General features: G+C 43.5%; 1 protein-coding gene across 2 annotated transcripts in view; it reads left to right on the top strand.

Annotated features, from left to right (window-relative positions):
• The window catches only part of Rabgef1 (RAB guanine nucleotide exchange factor 1), a 50,619-nt gene that overhangs the window by 21,098 nt on the left and 10,240 nt on the right, over positions 1 to 19,281 (top strand). Inside the window, exons 3-4 of one of the 2 annotated variants that reach the window (XM_085681900.2) lie at positions 1,912 to 2,078; positions 9,229 to 9,395. In XM_085681900.2, the coding sequence (XP_085538026.1) occupies positions 1,912 to 2,078; positions 9,229 to 9,395 (334 nt within the window). Of the gene's footprint in view, positions 1 to 1,911; positions 2,079 to 9,225; positions 9,396 to 19,281 lie in introns of both variants that reach the window. The other variant, XM_085681897.2, reaches the window with a different exon arrangement.

Below are 19,281 nucleotides of genomic sequence, written 5' to 3'. Positions count from 1 at the left end.
ATGTATGTGTGTGTGTGTAACATATGCCTGGTGCCTGTGGAGTTCAGAAAAGGTCGCTTGATCCCCTGGAACTGGAGTTACAGATGTTTATGAGCCACCATGTGTGGTGCTGTGAATTGAATTTAGGCTTTCTGAAAGAAAAAGTACTCTAAACATCTGAGCCATCTCTCCTATTGTCCAACACCACTGATGGATTCAGTTTTTATTTGTGTGTGTATGCCATGTGTATGGGGACCTGCAGAAGCCAGAAGCAGGAGTCAGATTCCCTGAAGCTGGAGTTATAGGTGAATGTGAGTTTCCTGACATGGGCTCTGGGAACTGAATTTGGGTCTTCTGCAAGAGCAGTAAGTGTTCTTAACTTCTGAGTCATCTTTCCAGCCTGCTTTTATCTTTTAAATAATATATGTTTATATATATATATACGTTTATGTATATGTGTATATGTACAGACACACATATATGCAATAGATGCACACATAAAGAGATACTTATTTTTAATTATGTGTATATGTGTATGTGTGTTTCTGTGTATTTGCATGTGAGAGCAAGCACCTGAGGAGGCCAGGGCTATCAGATTCCCTGTGAGCTGCTCAGTGTGGGTGCTAGGAATTGTACTCAGGTCCTCTGCAAGGCAGTATATGCTCTTAACTGCTGAGACATCACTCCAGCTCCATAACATACGTACGTTCCATGATCTTTATAATTTAAAAATTATCTGTCTGTCTGTCTAGTTTTGTGAGAGGGGTTGTCTCCATATATAGAGGTCAGAGGTTCTCTCTGCTTTATGAGCTTTGGGGATTGAATTCAGATCATCAAGCTTGGTGGCCTCTACCTGACCTACTGAGCTATCTTGTTGACCAATGTTTTGAGGCAGGCTCTTTCTTTGTCTCCCAAGCTGACCTCAAACTTACTGACCAATGTTTTGAGGCAGACTCTTTCTTTGTCTCCCAAGCTGACCTCAAACTTACTGTGTCAAGGATTACCCTGGACTTTTGGTGCTCCTGTCTTTACCTCCCAAGAGTGTGCCACCATGTACGCAGTGCTGGGGACGAGCACAGAGCTTTGTGGGTGCTGGGCAAGCAGTCATCAACTGAGCTCCATCCTAAACCATACATCTTTAAAATTACATTTCTTTCTATATTCTTTTAGATTTATTTTTATGTGTGTGGATGCCTGCATGTATGTAAGTGTACCACGTTTCCAGTTTCTGAGGAGACCAGAGGAGGATGTCAGATTCTCTGGAGCTGGAGTTATAGGAGGTTGTGAGCTGCCACGTGGGTGATGGAAACCAAACCCAAATCCTCTACACAAGCAGCAAGTACATTTGGACACTGAGCTACCTGTCCAGCTCCTACATCGATCTCACCAACCTCCCTTAGCCCTGTTTCTTTTTTTTTTTCCTCCCAAGGCCGAGTTTTTCTGTGTAGCCCTCACTGTTCTGGAACTCACTTTGTAGGCCAGGCTGAACTGGAACTCAGATCTCTGCCTACCTCTGCCTCTGCCTCCCAAGTGCTGAGATTAAAGGTGTGCGCCACTGCTGCCCAACTATAGCTCTGTTTTTTAATATGAAAATTTGAGACAGGGTCCTCGTCTATAACCCAGGCTGACCTCAAACTCAGCAATCTTGCCTTAGCCTCCCAAATGCGGAGATTAAAAGTGTAAAACCTGGTTTATTATTATTATTTATTTATCTGAGGTGCTGGGTGTTAAACCCATATATATGTTGGATCTTCAGGAGCTACATAATTTCATCTTACAACTAAGTGCTCGACGGCTCAGACCCACTTGGTGTATTTAGTTCCTGTTTATGAAGTCTTCGGCTCCTCTTCAGTCATTTAAACAGGATCTTTTAGACCCTGGGAAAGCTTGGAGAGGAGACAGGTCATTCACAATCCTCTCCCTGAATTTCAGACTTCAGCGGGAGGAGGAAGAGGCCTTTGCTAGCAGCCAGAGCAGCCAAGGAGCCCAGTCCCTCACATTCTCCAAGTTCGAGGAAAAGAAAACCAATGAGAAGACCCGCAAGGTCACCACAGTGAAGAAGTTCTTCAGCGCCTCTTCCAGGGTGGGATCCAAGAAAGGTAATTTTCTCTTTCCTCCTATGTGACTAGATCTAGAAGGAGGTGGACTCAGTCTGTTACATCTGTAAGCCTACAAGAATTCTAGTTGCGATTTAACACAGAAATCTAGCTTGATGGTCAGACAATCCATGAAATAATACTTTCTTTGACTCAAAGACATTGTCTTTTAAAGAAGCTATTTATTCCACAGGAGAACTAAAGGGAGTTGAAATAGTAGTTCTCCTCCTCTTCCTTCTCCTCCTCCTCTTCTTCTTCTTTCTTCTTCTTATTGTTGTACCTTTATTTTTGGCCCTTTTTGGCCTTGTTTTTCATGTGTAATAACACTGTTTATAAATTATCAGAAGTGGCTCTTTCTGGGATCGAAAGTCACCTGAGAGATTTTTCTCTCAAAGTTTATTTCCTATGCTAGTAGGGAACATACAGATAGGAGAAGGCTCATTTGGGGCTCTTGAGTAACTCATATTAAGTGTTTTCTTATAGATGCATTTGTATTCTTTCATTTATTTTGAATTTTTTTTAACTTGTATGTCTGTGAACCACTTTGTGCCTGGTGTGTCAGATGCTTTGGAACTGAAGTTACAATGATTGTGAGGTGCCATGTAGGTTCTGGGAATCAAACTTGGGTCTTCTAGAAGAGCAGGCAGTGATCCTAACCACTGAGCTATCGCTCCAGCTCCTCATTCATCTACTCGAGTGTGTGTGTGTGTGCGCGCGCGCGCGTGTGTGTGCGCACGCGCGCATACACGTGCGCGTATACTTGTATAGACCAGAGATTGTCATTGTGTATCTTTGATTATTCTCTATGGTTTTTTTCTGTTTTGTTTTTTGTTTTTTTTTTGGTTTTTTGAGACAGGGTTTCTCTGTGTAACATCTCTGGCTGTCCTGGAACTCACTCTGTAGATCAGGTTAGCCTCGATCTCACAGAGATCCGCCTGCTTCTCCTTCCCAAGTGCTTGGATTAAAGGCATGCGCCGCCGCCATCACCACTGCCTGATTTCCACCTTGTTTTTGTGAGGCAGAGTCTCTTAATGAACCCGGACCTCCCTGATTTAGCTAGACTGGCTGGCCATTGAGTCCCAGGGATCTTTATCTGTCCCCCAAGATTTGGTGGCTTACTGGGAAAGATTCAGCATGTCTGACCTGAGACCTTCTTGGCAGGCAGCTCTCTCTGCCTGCCTTCTTCCTCCCAGAATTCTATTCTGTCTACTCCGCCCACCTAAGGGCTGCCCTATCAAAAGGCCAAGGCAGTTTTCTTTATTCAACCAATGAAAGCAACACATAGAAAGAAGACCCTCCTATACCACATGATTATTCTACAAATACATGACCCTTGCCACCTTTTCAGGCTGCCTTTATTCTTCATAACCATTCAAATCAAACTAGCAAGGGTATTATTCTCTTCATATATCAAAGATTAAGTTTGACATAATATTTGGTCTGACCTTCTAACAAGCATACATAGCAGGTGACTTACTCACTGATTTAGTTGAGTGACTGAGGTAAGATCTCACTGTGTTCTCCATGCTGGCTTCCCACTCCTGGACTTAAGTGATCCTACTGTCTTGGCATGCTGGCACACTTGTGCCCTCCTGTTGGCAGAGGCTGCCCGTTCATTCCCAGCTACCCAGACTTGAAATAACCCCTCAGAAACTATATTATTTAGATCACTGCTTGGCCAATCACTTAAGCCTAAAGTGTATTGCTTGCTAGCTCCTACATCTTTGCTTAACCCATTTCTATTTTATATTTTACCACGAGGCTCGTGGCCGACCATCAAGGCTCCAGCTGGCAGCTCGCGTCTTTCCCCTCTGGCGGCTACATGGTGTCTCTTGTCTCTACCTTTTCTCCCAGCATTCAGTTTAGCTTTCCCTGCCTAACTCTATTCTGCCCTTTGCAGGCCCCAAACAGCTTCTTTATTAACCAGTGGCATTCATAGCATACAGCATACATTACCCTCCTCTTTTGTGTTGTTGTTATTATTAATGTGTAAGAGTGTATGCATGTGAGTGTCATGCTCAGGGAGCCAGAAGAGGGCATTGGGTCCACTGGAGCTGGAGTAATGGATGCTTGTGAACCAGTCAGTGTGGGTGCTGGGAACTAAACTGGGTCTTCTGGAAGAGCAGTGTGTGCTCTTAGCCCCTAATCCATTATTTGAGCCCCTCCAGGACTATTTAGGTAGTTGTAGCAGATGCTGCAATAATAATAGAGTGGTACAGTGTAGTTATAAAGAACCTGCCTGGACTTGGGATTCCAATCTGGTTTCAAATCCTAGCTCTTCCTTTTACTAGCATGTGGCATTGGACAGGTAAGTGGTAAGTTCACTAAGATTCATCTGTAAGGTGGTACTATCACCCACCTTGTGAAATTGTTAAGAATTAATGAGTGGTTAATGAGCATAGAGCCTGGCACCTACTAAGCGCCCCTTGAGTGATAGATAGCTGAGCCACTGCTTTCCTTGTGGTCCAGGGTTGCTCAGCTGGAAAGCCTTGTTGTATACTGTTTAGCTGGGTGAAAGACAGCTTGAGAATCCTGTTTGACTGGATGGGCTTGAACTGCAAATTGTATTTCTATTTGAGAAACTCGAAATGAGTGTACGTAGATGTGCAGACTCTGGCGGCTTAGTCCCTACAGTTCTAGCTGTAACATGGCTAGATTGTTCTTTTCCATCTCCCTTCTTGTTTTGTTGAAAGCTTTTGTGTTGTCTGGAGAGTACTGATAGAGCCAACCCTTCTTTTTAGTGCTGAGCTCTACTCCAGCCCCCTCTGCTTACATTTTAAAGGGGAATTTGAGGTAGGCTGGATTTTTTAGATAAGATCTCACTTTGTGATCCAGGGTGTCCTTGAACTCCCAACAATCCTCCTGCTTCAACTTTGAAAGTGCTGAGAACCCAACTGCTCAGCTGAGGACTTTTCCGCCCTTTGTTTAGTCAGAAGTATTTGTTGGAGAGGAATGTACAAAAGTGAAACAGTGAAGGAGATAACTGAGCTTCCCCTGCCTTTAACCCTGAAGCTTTCAGTCCCTGAAGCTTTTCAGTGAGGGCTTGGCGTTCTTGGAAGGGTCCGCTTGGACCTCTGGGGTCCAGGGAGTATAGGGAAGCATCTGCTCAGAAGTCAGACTCCTGTTCAGTTCTGCCCGTAACCACAGAAGCAGCTGAAGATCGTTCAAGCCTCGGCTGCTTCAGTTGTCAGTTGTAGGGATACGGCCTGGTGTCTGTGAGGGTTGCACAGCGGTCTTGTGGAAGCGCTCAGCATACGGTAGTACTCACTATAAGTCATTGCCATTATTATCTTGTCACATGGAAGAAATGTTGTGTTTCTGTTGTAGATCATTCTATAAATTTTAGTTTGGGCATGTGTATCTACGGTATTGCACAATATTGTGGGATTTTAAGAAAGTGTTTTATTACACACACATATACATACACATAGGAAGAGTGTGGATGAGTGTGGATGTGTGTGGGCCATGATGAGTATGTGATGGTCAGAGGACAATGTATGAGAGTTATTTTTCTCCTTTCATGTGTGAACTCCAAATTCATTTGTCAGACTTGACAGGCTTGTTCTTTACCTGCTGAGCCGTCCTGCCAGCCTAAGTGTTGTGTCTTACGATTTCTCTTACCTCCTGCTTTGTCAGTGGAGGGTTGAACTCTCCAGTTATGAACTTGTTTCTCACTCCTTACATTTCTGTTTTTCCCTCTTGCATTTTAAAGCTGTGTTGTTAATTATGCATTTAGGACTGCTGTGTCTTGGAGAGTTGACTTTTCATAGTATAACGTCCAACTTGTTGGTTGGGAGGAAGTTCTTTTTTGATTCTTTGACTGTATCTTATTCCTATCCTTAGTGTCCCAATTTAGCCTCTTTATTGTTGTTGTGGCATGGGGTCTCATTGTAGCCCAGCCTGGCCTGGAATCCACATTCCTCTTGCCTCAGCCCTCTGAGTGTTGGGATTGCTGTGCGGCTTCCATGCCCAGCAGGACTTGTGGGTTTTAACTTTGGTAATTATTCCTAAACTGTCTCCTTTTAAAGTTCTGTCACTAGTGTCCCATCTGTATAGTGTAAGCGACTGGTGCAGTCTTGTCAAGATCAAATTTTAGATTTTGTCTTAGTTAGGGTTTCTATTCCTGTGAAGATGCACCATGACCAACACAACTCTTAAAAAAGGAAAATATTTCATTATGGGCTTGCTTATAGTTCAGAGGCTGTTATTAGTCCGTTTTCCTCATGGTGAGGAGCATGGTAGCACACAGGCAGACACGGTGCTGGAGCAATAACTGAGAGTTTTACATCCTGATCTACAGGCAGCAGGCAGAGAGCCACTGGGTGTGGCATAGGAACTTTTGGAAACTCAAAGCCCACCCCCAGTGGCACACTCCAACAAGACCACACCCAATTCTTCTAATCCTGCTCAAACAGTGCACCAACTGGGAACTAAGTATGCAAATATATGAGCCTGTGGGGACCACCTTACTCAAACCACCATAGATTTTTATAATTTTGATTATTATTTTGTTGCTAAATCATTAAGTTAACTTTTTTCTTTTCCTCCTAACCCCTCTCTTCCTTTCCTTTCTTTCTCTCCTTCCTTCTTTCCTTCCTTTCCCTTTCTTTTCTTCCCCTCCCCCTTCCTTCCTCTCCCTACCCTCTCTTCCCTCCCTTCCCCCACTCTTCCCCTCTTTTCCACCCTGTGTAGTCCTGAAATTAGCTCTGTAGACTAGGCTGACCTTGAACTCACAGAGATCCACCTGTCTGTGCCTCTCAAGTATAGGAATTAAAGGTATGTACCCAGCAAGTTACCTTTTTGAATGGCATCTTCTTGTGGTCTTAATTTATGTAGTTGTCGTTCTTGAAGTGCCCATCTTCTCTGTTAAGATTATAGGTCTTGCTGGGCAGTGGTGGCACACGCCTTTAATCCTAGCATTCGAGAGACAGAGGCAGGTGGATCTCTGTGAGTTAGAGGGTCAGCTTCATCTGCAGAGTAAATTCTAGGACAGCCAGGACTACACAGAAAAACCTTGTCTCAAAAAATAAAATAAAATAAAATTATCAGTCTTGGGGGCTGAAAAGATGGCTCAGCATTCACAAGGTGGCTCACATCGGCCAGTAATGGGATCTGATGCCCTCTTCTGTTGTGCAGGCACACATGGAGACAAAGCAGCCATGTGCATAAAATACATAAATAATTCTGTCTGTCTGTATCTACCTAGTTTTGTGAGGGGAGGTCAGAGGTTTTTCTCCTAAATAATGTGGTGTTCCATGCCTTTAATCCCAGAATTTAGGAGGTAGAACTCCGGTAGATGGATCTCTGTGAGTTCAAGGCCAGCCTGGCCTACTTACTAAGTTCCAGACCAGCAAGGGCTACATAGTGAGACCCTGTCTCATAAAAAGATCAATGAAATAATAGTGTGAAGTTGGTCAATTTTCGATTTTAATGCCTTTCAGTTTCTTTTTCTTATGGGATGTGGTGGTGCACACTTATAGTCCTAGCATTTAGGAAGCCGACTCAGGAGGATCCTGTCTCGAAAGGAAAATACAAAGCCTTTTACTCAGTGTCTATTGGGGGATGTGTGTGAGAGAGAGTGGTAGAATCTTGCTATAAAGTTTAAGCTGGTATCACATGTACCATGTAATCCAGGTTGACCTAGGACTTGATCCTCCTGCCTCAACCTCTTGAGTGCTAGAATTACAGGCATGTGCCATTGCACCCAGCTTGGATGCCTTTTTACTATGAGCAGTCTGGCTTGGAAGGTGAATGGTGGGGAAATAAATTGGCCTTTGTCTTTTTAGCAGGTGAAGTGTGATTTGGAAGTTCTTTAACGCTGTGTGTTACCTGATGCTTTTGTGCTCCCATTGATGGTTACTTTGATTGGTAATTTTTAGGTGATCATCAAGAAAGTTGTTCAAAAAAGGGTACCAATTCAGTATTGGTGATTAATGATACAGCTTAATGCATTGTGTATTTTGGCTAAAAGAATGCTAAGGAGCAGCTTCTATTGAGTATCTTTTATTTGTTTTCTGTTAGTTTAAAAAAATAAAAATTTATGAGTTGGGTGTGTGTCTGTTCGCCTGTGGATATAATATTACAACATTGTGGAGTTTTTCCTTTTACTTTATATGGGTTCTGGGGATAAAACACATCTCCAGGCCTGTGTGGCAAACTCTTTTCCCTTTCGAGCCATCTTACTGGCCCATGGTATATGTTTTTATTGTTTACGTTTTATTAGGTTGCGGCTGGGTGTGTGCTAGTATTTTTCCACTGCACTCAGAGGTCATCTCTGTGAAACTTCTGACTTCAGGGAGCACAGGCCCCCTTCGCCTGTTACCTTCTCGCGGTGTCCTGCCTTCCTCCACCTGTTTACTTCCTACACTTTAACACATGTTAGGCTGGTAGCACAAATTTGAGAGTTTTTGTTATTACTTGATTTGCTTTTACTATTTGATTGTTTATTTTCTGGATCTCACTTTGTAGCTCTGGCTGGCCTGGAACTCACTATACAGACCAGGCTGGCCTCAATTTAGAGATTTGCCTGCCTCTGCTGTGTAAAGGTTGTTGCCACCATGCCCATCCCTGTATTTTTATTTTTAAGAATAGTTATGTCTTAATTCACTTCTTACAATCAGGAGTCATTCTCTGCTTCCACTCTGTGTGTCTTGAAGATTGAATTCAGGTCACCAGACTTGTACAATTAGCTCTTTTGTCTGCTGATCCATCTGGCCATCCTGTACTTAAGTTTTTTTGAGACAGGGTCTCATGAAGCCCAGACTGACCTCAGATTCACTAGGTAACTGAGGATGACCTTGAACTGACCTGGATCCTCCTGCCTCCACTTCCCAAGGATTATAGTTGTGCACTACCATGCTTAGTTTATGTGTTGCTGGGACTGGAACCCAGAGATTTTTACATGCATGGCAAGCACTCTACCAGCTGAGCCACATTTCCAGTCCAGCTGAGTATGTTTTAGCACATGTGTTTTTTATCTGCTTATACTTTCAAATTTTCCTTACTTTGAGGACACTCATCCAAATGTTAAATATAAAGTGATATAAATTTAACTTAATTAAACATAATTTCAGTAATCTTGTTAACTACATAGAGCAATTCCATACATCAGTTTTCTGGGTAACAAACTTGCTGTGTTTAATTTTCTCAGCAGAAATTCAGGAAGCCAAAGCTCCCAGTCCCTCCATAAACCGGCAAACCAGCATTGAGACGGATCGAGTGACTAAAGAGTTCATAGACTTCCTCAAGACTTTCCACAAGACAGGCCAAGAAGTCTATAAGCAGACGAAGATGTTTTTGGAAGCAATGCCTTACAAAAGGGTAGGCTGAGACTAACCCCCTGGAAATAAGAGCTGTGGTTTTAGGGAGGGTTAGAGATAACTGTAATCTTGTCATTTTACACCTGACAACAAGAAGGTGATATTTACCTAAGACAAGCCTTTTAGCTCAACTAACACCTGACTCCCTGGCAAGTACTTTTCCACTGTGCTCTGGTGATCTCTGTGGAACTTCTGAAATTAGAGAGTTACCTTGTAATGGAGTAGCTAAACTCTTCAGCCAGTAGCATGAAGTAGATTTTGTTATTACTTGTTTTATTTTTTGTATCTGAATCATTCCTTTTTCAGTCTTTTATTCCCTGATTGAGACAGGGTCTCACAGTATAGCCCTGGCTGGCCTGGAACTCATTATATATACCAGGTTGAGCTTGAACTCACAGAGATCCGCCTGCCTCTGCCTTAAAGGTATGCACCGCCATGCCTGGTGCATATTAGGTTTTTAATGTTCTTCTCCATGTTCATTTAGAGAAAAAAAAAACCCGATTAAACTGTAGACATTGTAAGCTAGCTACAGTTGTCAGCTTGGCGGCTACAGTTTCAGTCCTTTTGCTTTGTAGATGAAGGACGTATGAAACCAAAGAGCTCGTTAGGGTTCTCACCAGTGCTTGGCTACAGCTGTGTTTTCCACATGCAGCTCACTGTGTAGCCCAGGCTAGACTTGAGCTCCCTACCTCCTGCCTCAGCCTTCACAGTGCTGGGATTATAGGAACATATCACAGTGCCTGGTAGGGGGGTTGTTTTGTGGATCTTTGAGATGTGGTCTCAATGTTTGAAGTCCATGTCCACTTTGGACTTGCCACATGACTAAGACTGAACTTGATCCCCCTTTCAGCCTCTGGGATGCTGCTGGCATTTGTATGTATTGTGTGCCACAGTGCTCATTCATACCTGTGTCTTAGTCTAGAGTTTCTTATCTGTGATCTCAGTTTCCATAAGACTAATTGCGAAAGAATTCATTTTGTAAATAAAGATGAAGTATATTCATCTTCTGCAGCATTAAACTCATGTAGTGTTGGCTGAGGCTTCTGTCCTACCTGGTCCCGCAGTTGTTCAGTCCCAAAGAAATACACAGAGGTCTACATTAATCATAAACTGGTTGGCCAGGTAGCTCAGGCTTCTTATTAACTCTTATAGCTTATATTAGCCCGTAACTCTTGTCTGTGTTAGCCATATGGCTTGGAACTTTTTTTGGCAAGGCAGTCATATCTTGTTTGCTCTGTGTCTGGCTTGCTCTGTATCTGGGTGACAACTGCAGACTGACTCTTTCTCTTCCCAGAATTCTCCTATTCTCATGCCCCACCTCTACATCCTGCCTGGTTGCCCTGCCTCTACTCCCTGCCTGGCTACTGTCCAATCGGTTTTTATTTAAAATACAGGTGACAGGGTACAGACCATTGCCCCACAACAATGTAGGTCTTCTTTGTGGTGAGAGCTCTGTGTGTGTAGAGCTCACATAGATGGGAATGGTAATCAGGAAGCAGAGTGGCTTAACTGCCCTCTGGTCAGGCACATCTAGCCTCGTAAGTGTGGATCTGTGTCCTGCATCTCTCAGTGTTCCTAGGATTCAGTTCTCCCAAGGGAAGCTTTCCTTCTGCTCTTCAGGAGTGTTGTGGCCCCGTGTTAGCAAGCGACTGTTTCTTCTTTTAAGTATTTGTGAAGAGACAGTGACATTTAGAGTTCAAGCAAGCTACTACTGGTGTGACTGTGTGTGGGGGAAGGGAGGGAAGCAATGATAGGTTGTTTAATGTGGAAAAAGCGAAGTTTGAGGGTTTTTTGTTCTTGGGCTGGGATGGTCAAGAGGACAACATCTCTACTAACTTTGCATTTATGCTGCAGTATGTACAGAATATATGCTGTAGATTATATTGTATTTACAGAAACACTGCTCAAGTTGGGTTTGTTTTTATTATGAGAAGCATAATGTATCCTTGTTCTGTAATCATTTAATTAACCATTTAGTGAATCTGTGAAAATAAAGAGGCAACCTGGCGTACCTTCAATATCAGCATCCTGGAGGAAGAGACAGGCTAGTGTGGTCTACCTAGTGAGCTCCAGCCAGGGATGCACAGTGAGACCCTGTCTCAAATAAGTAAATACATTAAAAACAAACAGACAACAAAAAAACAAGCAGCTGTTAGAGATACCACCATGCTGTGTGTTCAGGGCACCACTAATTGACACTGGAGACCATGATAAGACTCAGATTCCTCCTGTTTTAAAAACAACTGTGTAACTAAATTCCCGTTTTACACTAGCGCCAACTGTTTTGTGATGAGAGTCCCAGTCTTACACATGTGTCCTGGGACTCTTTGGTGTCTAGCATGATGAACCACATACCTGATACATTTTTTATGTATTTATTTTTTATGTACATTTATTTATTATTTATTTATCTGTGTGCTTGTGTATAGGCATGCATGTATGGAGGTCAGTGGGCAGCTGTTCTCTCCTTCCACCATGTAGGTCCCAGGGATTAAATTTAGACCTCCAGACTTGGTAGCCAGTGCCTTTATCTAACACCAGGTGCCTTTGACTCTGAGTCATGAAACTTGCTGTTTATGCCTGAACTCACACACTCTAGCTTTAAGACACTAATTAGATAAATTTATTAAGTATAATGAGATTTTGAAATGTACTGTAGATTAAGGTGCATTCTGTATTGGGGTTTTCAAATGTGCTCACAAACCTTGACCCAATTTAAACTGTCTTGATATTGCTCTAAGGGCCTGCTCAGCATGAAAACTAACTCTTATCTGTAGAAACAGCCCACTGACCACTGATATAAATCGGTCTTTGTTCCTGTTGCATTGTACAGATTCTTTCCCTAAATTGCTGGTGTAGAACAATGGCGCGCTCTTGCTTTTGTCTGGCTCTGCATCATTCCTGTTTCTCCAGTCCTGGTTTATGCCAGGGTTGAACAACCTGTTCTGATTAGACAGTTGTTTTCAGAATTGCATTAAATGTCTTTCCCAGACATTTGATCTTTGTTAGGAAAAGGAAATACTTAGTCTGCATTTAGACTTTTAAAAACATCCCTAAGCACTATCCCTTTTGACTAAAATTTCAATACCTAGATATTTCACTACAGTATTGTATGGTGATACCTTACCGCCCAACAATTTTTGCTAATATTTTTCTGAAGTCCTTATTTTACCTCCATTTTAAACAGCAGAATTAGTTTATTTAAAATATTTTGAAATAGATTTTAAGCTCAAGGGTTGAGGGGCTCTCCAGGAGAAAGACACATCCTAGTGTGGGGAGGAGGAATCTTCTTAAGAGAGTCATTCTTTTTCTCTCCTTTAAGATTTAATTTTCTTTATGTGGGTATTTGCACAAGACCAGAAGAGGGCATTGAATCCCCTGGTGCATGAGTTATAGGCAGTTATGAGCTGCCATGTGGGCTCTGGGAACAGAATTCAAATCCTCTGCAAGAGCAACAAGTACCTTTTAACTTCAGAGCCAGAGCCATTTTTCCAGCAACCCCTCTTTGAAAAAAAAAAAAAAGATTTATTTATTATGTATACAGTGTTCTGTCTGCATGTATGCCTGCAGGCCAGATGAGGGTGCCAGATCTCATTAGAGATGGTTGTGAGCCACCATGTGGTTGCTGGGAATTGAACTCAGGACCTCTGGAAGGACAGCCAGTGCTCTTAACTGCTGAGCCATCTCTCTCTAGCCCCTCCTTTTCTTTTTAACTGTATTAGTACCTACTGGGTTCTCTTTCATTTGAGGCACGGTCTTACTATGAAGTTCACACTGGTCTTGAATTCGTAATCCCCTGAATACTGAGGTTGTAACTGTGTCCCATCACATCTAACTCTGTTATTAGCTATCTGATTTAATACATATTATCAAACCTCTTTATAGTCTTTAGAATGATATGTTTCTGTTGCAGTGAGAAAAGCAGGCTCATAATTAACACAACATTCTTGCATGAATCACTTCTGTAATCTTCAACACTTGGGAGGTCTAGGCCAGAGAATCACCAAGCTTAAAGCCTGCCTGAACCACATAGTGAGTTCCTAATAAGCCTGAAACTCTGTCTCAAAAAACCAGCCACAAAAATGTTTTAAAATTAATAAAACAGGGGGCTGGAGAGATGGCTCAGCGGTTAAGAGCATTGCCTGCTCTTCCAAAGGTCCTGAGTTCAATTCCCAGCAACCACATGGTGACTCACAACCATCTGTAATGAGGTCTGGTGCCCTCTTCTGGCCTTCAGGTATACACACAGAAAGAATATTGTATACATAATAAATAAATAAATATTTTTAAAAAATTAAGAAAACGGGGGGCTGGAGAGATGGCTCAGTGGTTAAGAGCGCTGCTTGCTCTTCCAAAGGTCCTGAGTTCAATTCCCAGCAACCACATGGTGGCTCACAACCATCTGTAATGAGGTCTGGTGCCCTCTTCTGGCCTGCAGGCATACACGCAGAATACTAAGAATACTGTATACATAATAAACAAATATACCTAAAAAAAAAAAATTAAGAAAACAAAGGAGATAGTCTGGGAATATATCTCAGTGGTAGAGAGCTTGCCTTGCACACATTCCCAATATTGTGAAAAGAAATTGGAGAAGGTCTGCCAGGCATGGTGGTACACGCCTTTAATCCCAGCCCTCAGGAAGTAGACAGTGACAGAGCTCTGTGTTTGAGTCCAGCCTGGTCTACAGAGTGAGTTCAGAACAGACAGTCAGGACTACACAGAGAAACCCTGTCTCAAAAAACAAACAAACAAAAAAAGCAAATTGTTAAGAATATTTTCTAACACAAGCTCTCTGCTAACACAAAAATTCCAATCATGCCGAACCAAAACAAACCAAATTAAAAGATATCCAGGTTTAATTGGACTCCTGCACTCTTGGGTGGCCCCGAGAGGAACCAGAAAGCCGCCGATGCGACCACGGGGAGGGGAGGGATGATGGGGGGTGACACACGGGGACCACGTGTTTATTTTGGGGGGAGCAGTCTAAATAGCCTGGGGGAGTGGTCTTTACCTTTTCTGGGGAGGGGTCAAAGTTTGGCGGGCTACTTTGACCCTCCTCGGTAGGGGTCAAGGGGCACAGGGATGGGGTCTCCAAAGATGGAGGCTGGAGACCGGGATTTACATAAAAAAACAAAAACCAACTCACCCCCACAGAAAGTGGAGAAGAGACCATGCATATGGCTCAATGGACAAAGTTCAGCCTCCAGCACTTAAATAAAGGGGGGGGGGGAGTCAATGGAGGAGAGTTACAAAAGATGCTAGAATTTACTATGCTTGGTTTCTTTATCCCTCTTGTTTTGTTTTTAGGGTTTTTGTTGTTGTTGTTGTTGTTTGTTATTTTGAGACAGGGTTTCTCTGTAGCTTTGGAGCCTGTCCTGGAACTAGCTCTTGTAGCCCAGACTGGCCTTGAACTCACAAAGATCTGCCTGCCTTGCTTCCTGAGTGCTGGGATTAAAGGCGTGCGCCACCACCGCCTGGCAGTTTTGGTTTTTCAAAGCAGGATTTTCTGTGTAGCCTTGGCTGTCCTAGAACTCACTCTGTAGATCAGGCTGGCCTCGAACTCATGGAGGTTCACCTGCCTCTGCCTCCTACCAGGATTAAAGATGTGTGTCACCACCACCTGATTTCTTTGTCCTTCTTAGTTGTATAATATTACTTGAATAGAACAATCTTACTAGAAAAGACTATCTCGAGATGATTCATTAATCAAGAGTACGCTGGTCCTGCACTTTCTGAGGACCAGAAGTTCAGTTCACAACACCCTTTTTGGGGTGTTCACAACTGCTGGTAACTTTAGCTCCAGAGGACCTGTTGCCCTCTTCCAGCCGCTGCGAGTTCTGTGCTCATGCACATACCCCTCCACACATGCATTTGTACACATAATTAAAAATAAAATACTAAGAAAATAGTCTTACTGTAAGACTCAAGCTTTAATTGGGTAAAACAATGACTGTGAGGTCAAGGGTGTGTGTGGTCACCCGTGTAGTATAGGATCTATAGCTTTCTTTTGTTGTACTTTATTACTTTATAGGTATTTTGCCTGCATGCATGTCTGTGTACCTATTTCATGCAGGACCCACTGAGGTCAGAGGAGGGCATTGGATCCTCTGGAACTGGGGTTGGAGACAATTGTGATCTGCCATATGGGTGCTGGGAGTCAAAACTGGGTCCCCTGGAAGAGCAGCAACTGCTCTTAACAGCCGAGCCATCTCTCCAGTCCTTCAGCAGTAATTGTAAAGCATGGTGAAAAGTTGGGTATTGTGGTGTACACCTTTAATCTCTGCAGAAGAGGCAGAGGCAGATGGGTTGCATCTCTGAGTTGAGTTAGAGGCCAGCCCGGTCTATGTAAAGTTTCAAGTTAGCAAGAACTACATAGTGAGACCTCATCTCAAAAAGAAAGAAAGAGAAAAGGCATGGGAAATCCGAAGAGACACTAATCTTTCCTAACTAGAAAACCGTGTAACCTAAGTTTATGTGGTCCATGACGTGAGGGATTGTTTTCTTCAAGTCTGTCCATATGAAAGCATGTTATTAGGCTGGCGTGTTGATGTAAGCCTGTACCTGCAGCACTGGGAGGCCCAGGTGGGAGGGCTGCTTGAGCCCACAAATCTGAGACTGGCTTGGACAAAACAATGACAGTCTGTCTCAGAACCCCAAATCAAGCTGGGTATAGTGTCATGTGACTTTAATCTCAGCACTTAAAAGACAGGTGGAGTGAGTTAGAGGATGGCCGGAACTGTACTGTGAGGTGTGGGGCAGCTTGGGAGGCGGGGCAGGTGGAACTCTGTGAGTTTGAAGCCAGCCTGACCTACAGAGCAAGTTCCTCAACAGCCAAGGCTACACAGAGAAACCCTGTCTTGAAAAACAACAAAAAAAAGTTAAAAATAGGTCCTTACCTTCTACCTGTCCTGAAAGAACAGCCTGCTCTTTTTTGAAAGGGTTAACCCTCTACATCCTCACTATCTTCAGTGTACATTGCCTTTTAGTCTGTTGAATAGTGCAGTAAAACCCAAATTTCTTTTTGAAATTGTGCTTATTTTCTGAGTTTCTCATTCGAGGTTTTTCCTCTGCTTGCTTGTTTCTGTCTCTGCTCTCTGAGCAGGGTCTCGTAGCCTGCGTTTGCTGTCCAGCCAGAGTGACCTCCACCTCATTGCTCAGTCCAGGTGTGTGTGCTGTGGCTGCATGTAGGTTTATGCTCCACTTGACTGCCCTGTGTTAACAGATCAGAAGAGGGCACTAGAGCTAGAATTACAGGTGACTGGGAGCTGCCGTGTGGGGGATGGGAACTGAACCCAGGTTCTCTTTAAGAGCAGCCAGTGCCCTGACCACTGAGCCATCTCTCTAGACGCTTAATTCAGATTTTAAAGACACAATTTCCATAGAGCTGGAGAGCTGGCTCAGTGGTTAAGAGAGAGCACTTACTGCCCTTGTAGACCCAGGTTCAGTTCTCAGCACGCTCACCACTGTCAGCAGATCTGACACCCTTTTCTGGCTTCTGAGGGCACCACGTATGCATGTGGTACAATACATATTTGTAGACAAAGCTTCATAAAAATAAATCTTTAAAAATAAAACCCAATTTCTGTACGTGCAGCTACTGTGTAACCTCGCTTTTCTTACTGAGGAAGTGGCCAAGCATAGCATAGGACCTTTTGGCCATTTCATTGTCACCCCCCCCCCAACAGTCTTGCTATTAAAATTTGCTATGGCCAGGCAAGGTGACGCACACCTTCCAGTCCCACTTGGAAGGGAGAGGCAGGTGGGTCACTTGAGTTTGAGGACAGCCTGGTGTACATAGGAAGTTCCGGGCCAGCCTGGGCTATGGAGAGATCCTGTCTCACAAAAACAAAACAAAATAATTGCTACTGATTAGTTTGTATTAACTTATAGTTTGCTTGGTATTAATGCTTAAGGAAAAGGTATTTTCTGTGTTTCAATGAAGAGATTATAGTTTAAAGTGGGACTGCATCTTCATTCACTTACACTTTCACAGAATAGATGGAAAGATAACATCCCTCCTGTACCTTAAAAATTTTACTGAACATTTCACTCATAAATTTATTTATTTTTGAGACAGGGTCTCATGTAGCTTACACTGGTCTTGAACACCTGATTCTCCTGCCTCTACCTCCAAGTGCTGAATCACACGTGTTCGCCCCTGGTGTGCCCTGTGCTGGGAATCAATCCCAGGACTTTTTGCATTCTAGTTGAGCTCTCTTCTCACAAAGCCACATTGCCAACACCCATGTCAATGTTCTACTCCAAATGGTGGTTTGTCCTTCCTGGTCACTGTTTAAAGAAAGAGACTCATCAGCACAGCTCTAATTCTGGAGGAAGTTGGGAGGAAGTTGTACGGACTTAGTTTTAAAATTAGAAGCAGTGTGTTCTCACTTATAAGCAGAAGCTGAAAAAGCCCATATCATAGAAGTAAGAGTGCAGAACAGGGCAGCAAGACAGAGGGATGAGCAAAGGAGAGCAGGCACAAGGGTGCACTTAGCTGAAACCTCCAATGTACTTTTTTGGGGGAGTTGTTTTTTATTTGTATGTATATATGTGTGTGTCTGCATGTCATATGTGTACTTGCAGGCAGGTGCCCAAAGAGGTCAGCAGAGGGTGTGGGAGCTCAGGAGCTATAGCTCCAGGCTGTTGTGAGTCATCTGATATGGGTGCTAGAACTTAGTTCTGGTCCTCTGGAAGAGCAGCAGGTGTTCTTAACCTCTGAATGACCTTCTTCAGCCTCTCTAATGTTCTTCAGCACAGTAGAAAACTGTGGTTGATGACAATCAGTGGTGTATTTCTAAATAGCGAGTGGAAGGAATTGGAATGTTCCTGGCACAGCACACTGACAAGTCTAGGATCGCATGCTAGGTGCCTCGATCTGCTCACTGCACCTTGGATAAAAATATCACTGTGCCCATGAATGTGTAGTTCCTAGAGAGCAACTGAGAAAAACACTTGATTAGTAGTGGGGCTCTCCTGGATCTGGGGGATGGCCCAGAGGTTAAGAGAGTGTACTGCTTTTCCAGAGGACCCGAGTTCAGTTCCTAATACCTGCGTCAGGGTTAGGAACTCCGTCTGTAACTCTAGCTCCATAGGGTCCACCAGGTCCAACGTCCTCTCTGGCCTCTGCTGGCACTGCGCGCACACACGCGCACACACACGCACACGCACAAATTCTTTTGCTTAAAAAGATTTTATTGTAAGTGTATGTGTGTCTGGGTATGTGCACATGAGTGTGTTGCCCATGAGTCTGAAAGAGGGCATTGAGTCACTTGGAGCTGAAGTTATAGGTCAGCAGTGATGAACTGCCTGATGGGTAGAATCGGGAGCCAAACTTGAGTCCTCTGCAAGGGCAGCATGGGCTTTACCTACTGAGCCCTCTCTTCAGCACCCCAAAATAAATTTAAAATAAGTAAATGTGGGGGCTGGAGAGTTGGCTCAGAGGTTAAGAGCACTGATTGCTTTTCCAGGGATCCTGAGCTCAACCATATGGTCACTCACAACCATCTGTAATAAGATTTGGCACCCTCTTCTGACCAACAGGCATACACGTAGACAGAACACTATATACAAAACAAATAAAATATTTTTTTTAAAAAAAAGTAAATGTGGATTCTTTATGCATGTACAAAACTTAAAATGGGGTGGGATGTAGGAAAGCACTCGTTTATTATTCGTGATACCCTAGGACCAGTCCCCAGGACCAATTTTTAAAAATTGGCTGGAGCAATGACTCAGCAGTTAAGAGCACTGGCTGCTCTCCCAGAGGACCCAGGTTTGATTCCCAGCGCCCCCATAGTGGCTCACAACCATCTATCTGTAGCTTCAGTTTGAGGAGATCCATGCAACACCCTCTTCTGGCCTCTGTGAACACTCATATGCTC

The sequence above is a fragment of the Myodes glareolus genome, chromosome 2, assembly GCF_982192425.1.
Source record: "Myodes glareolus chromosome 2, mMyoGla1.1, whole genome shotgun sequence".
Taxonomy (NCBI): Eukaryota; Metazoa; Chordata; class Mammalia; order Rodentia; family Cricetidae; genus Myodes; species Myodes glareolus.
This window is presented reverse-complemented; position numbering and strand designations above follow the sequence as displayed.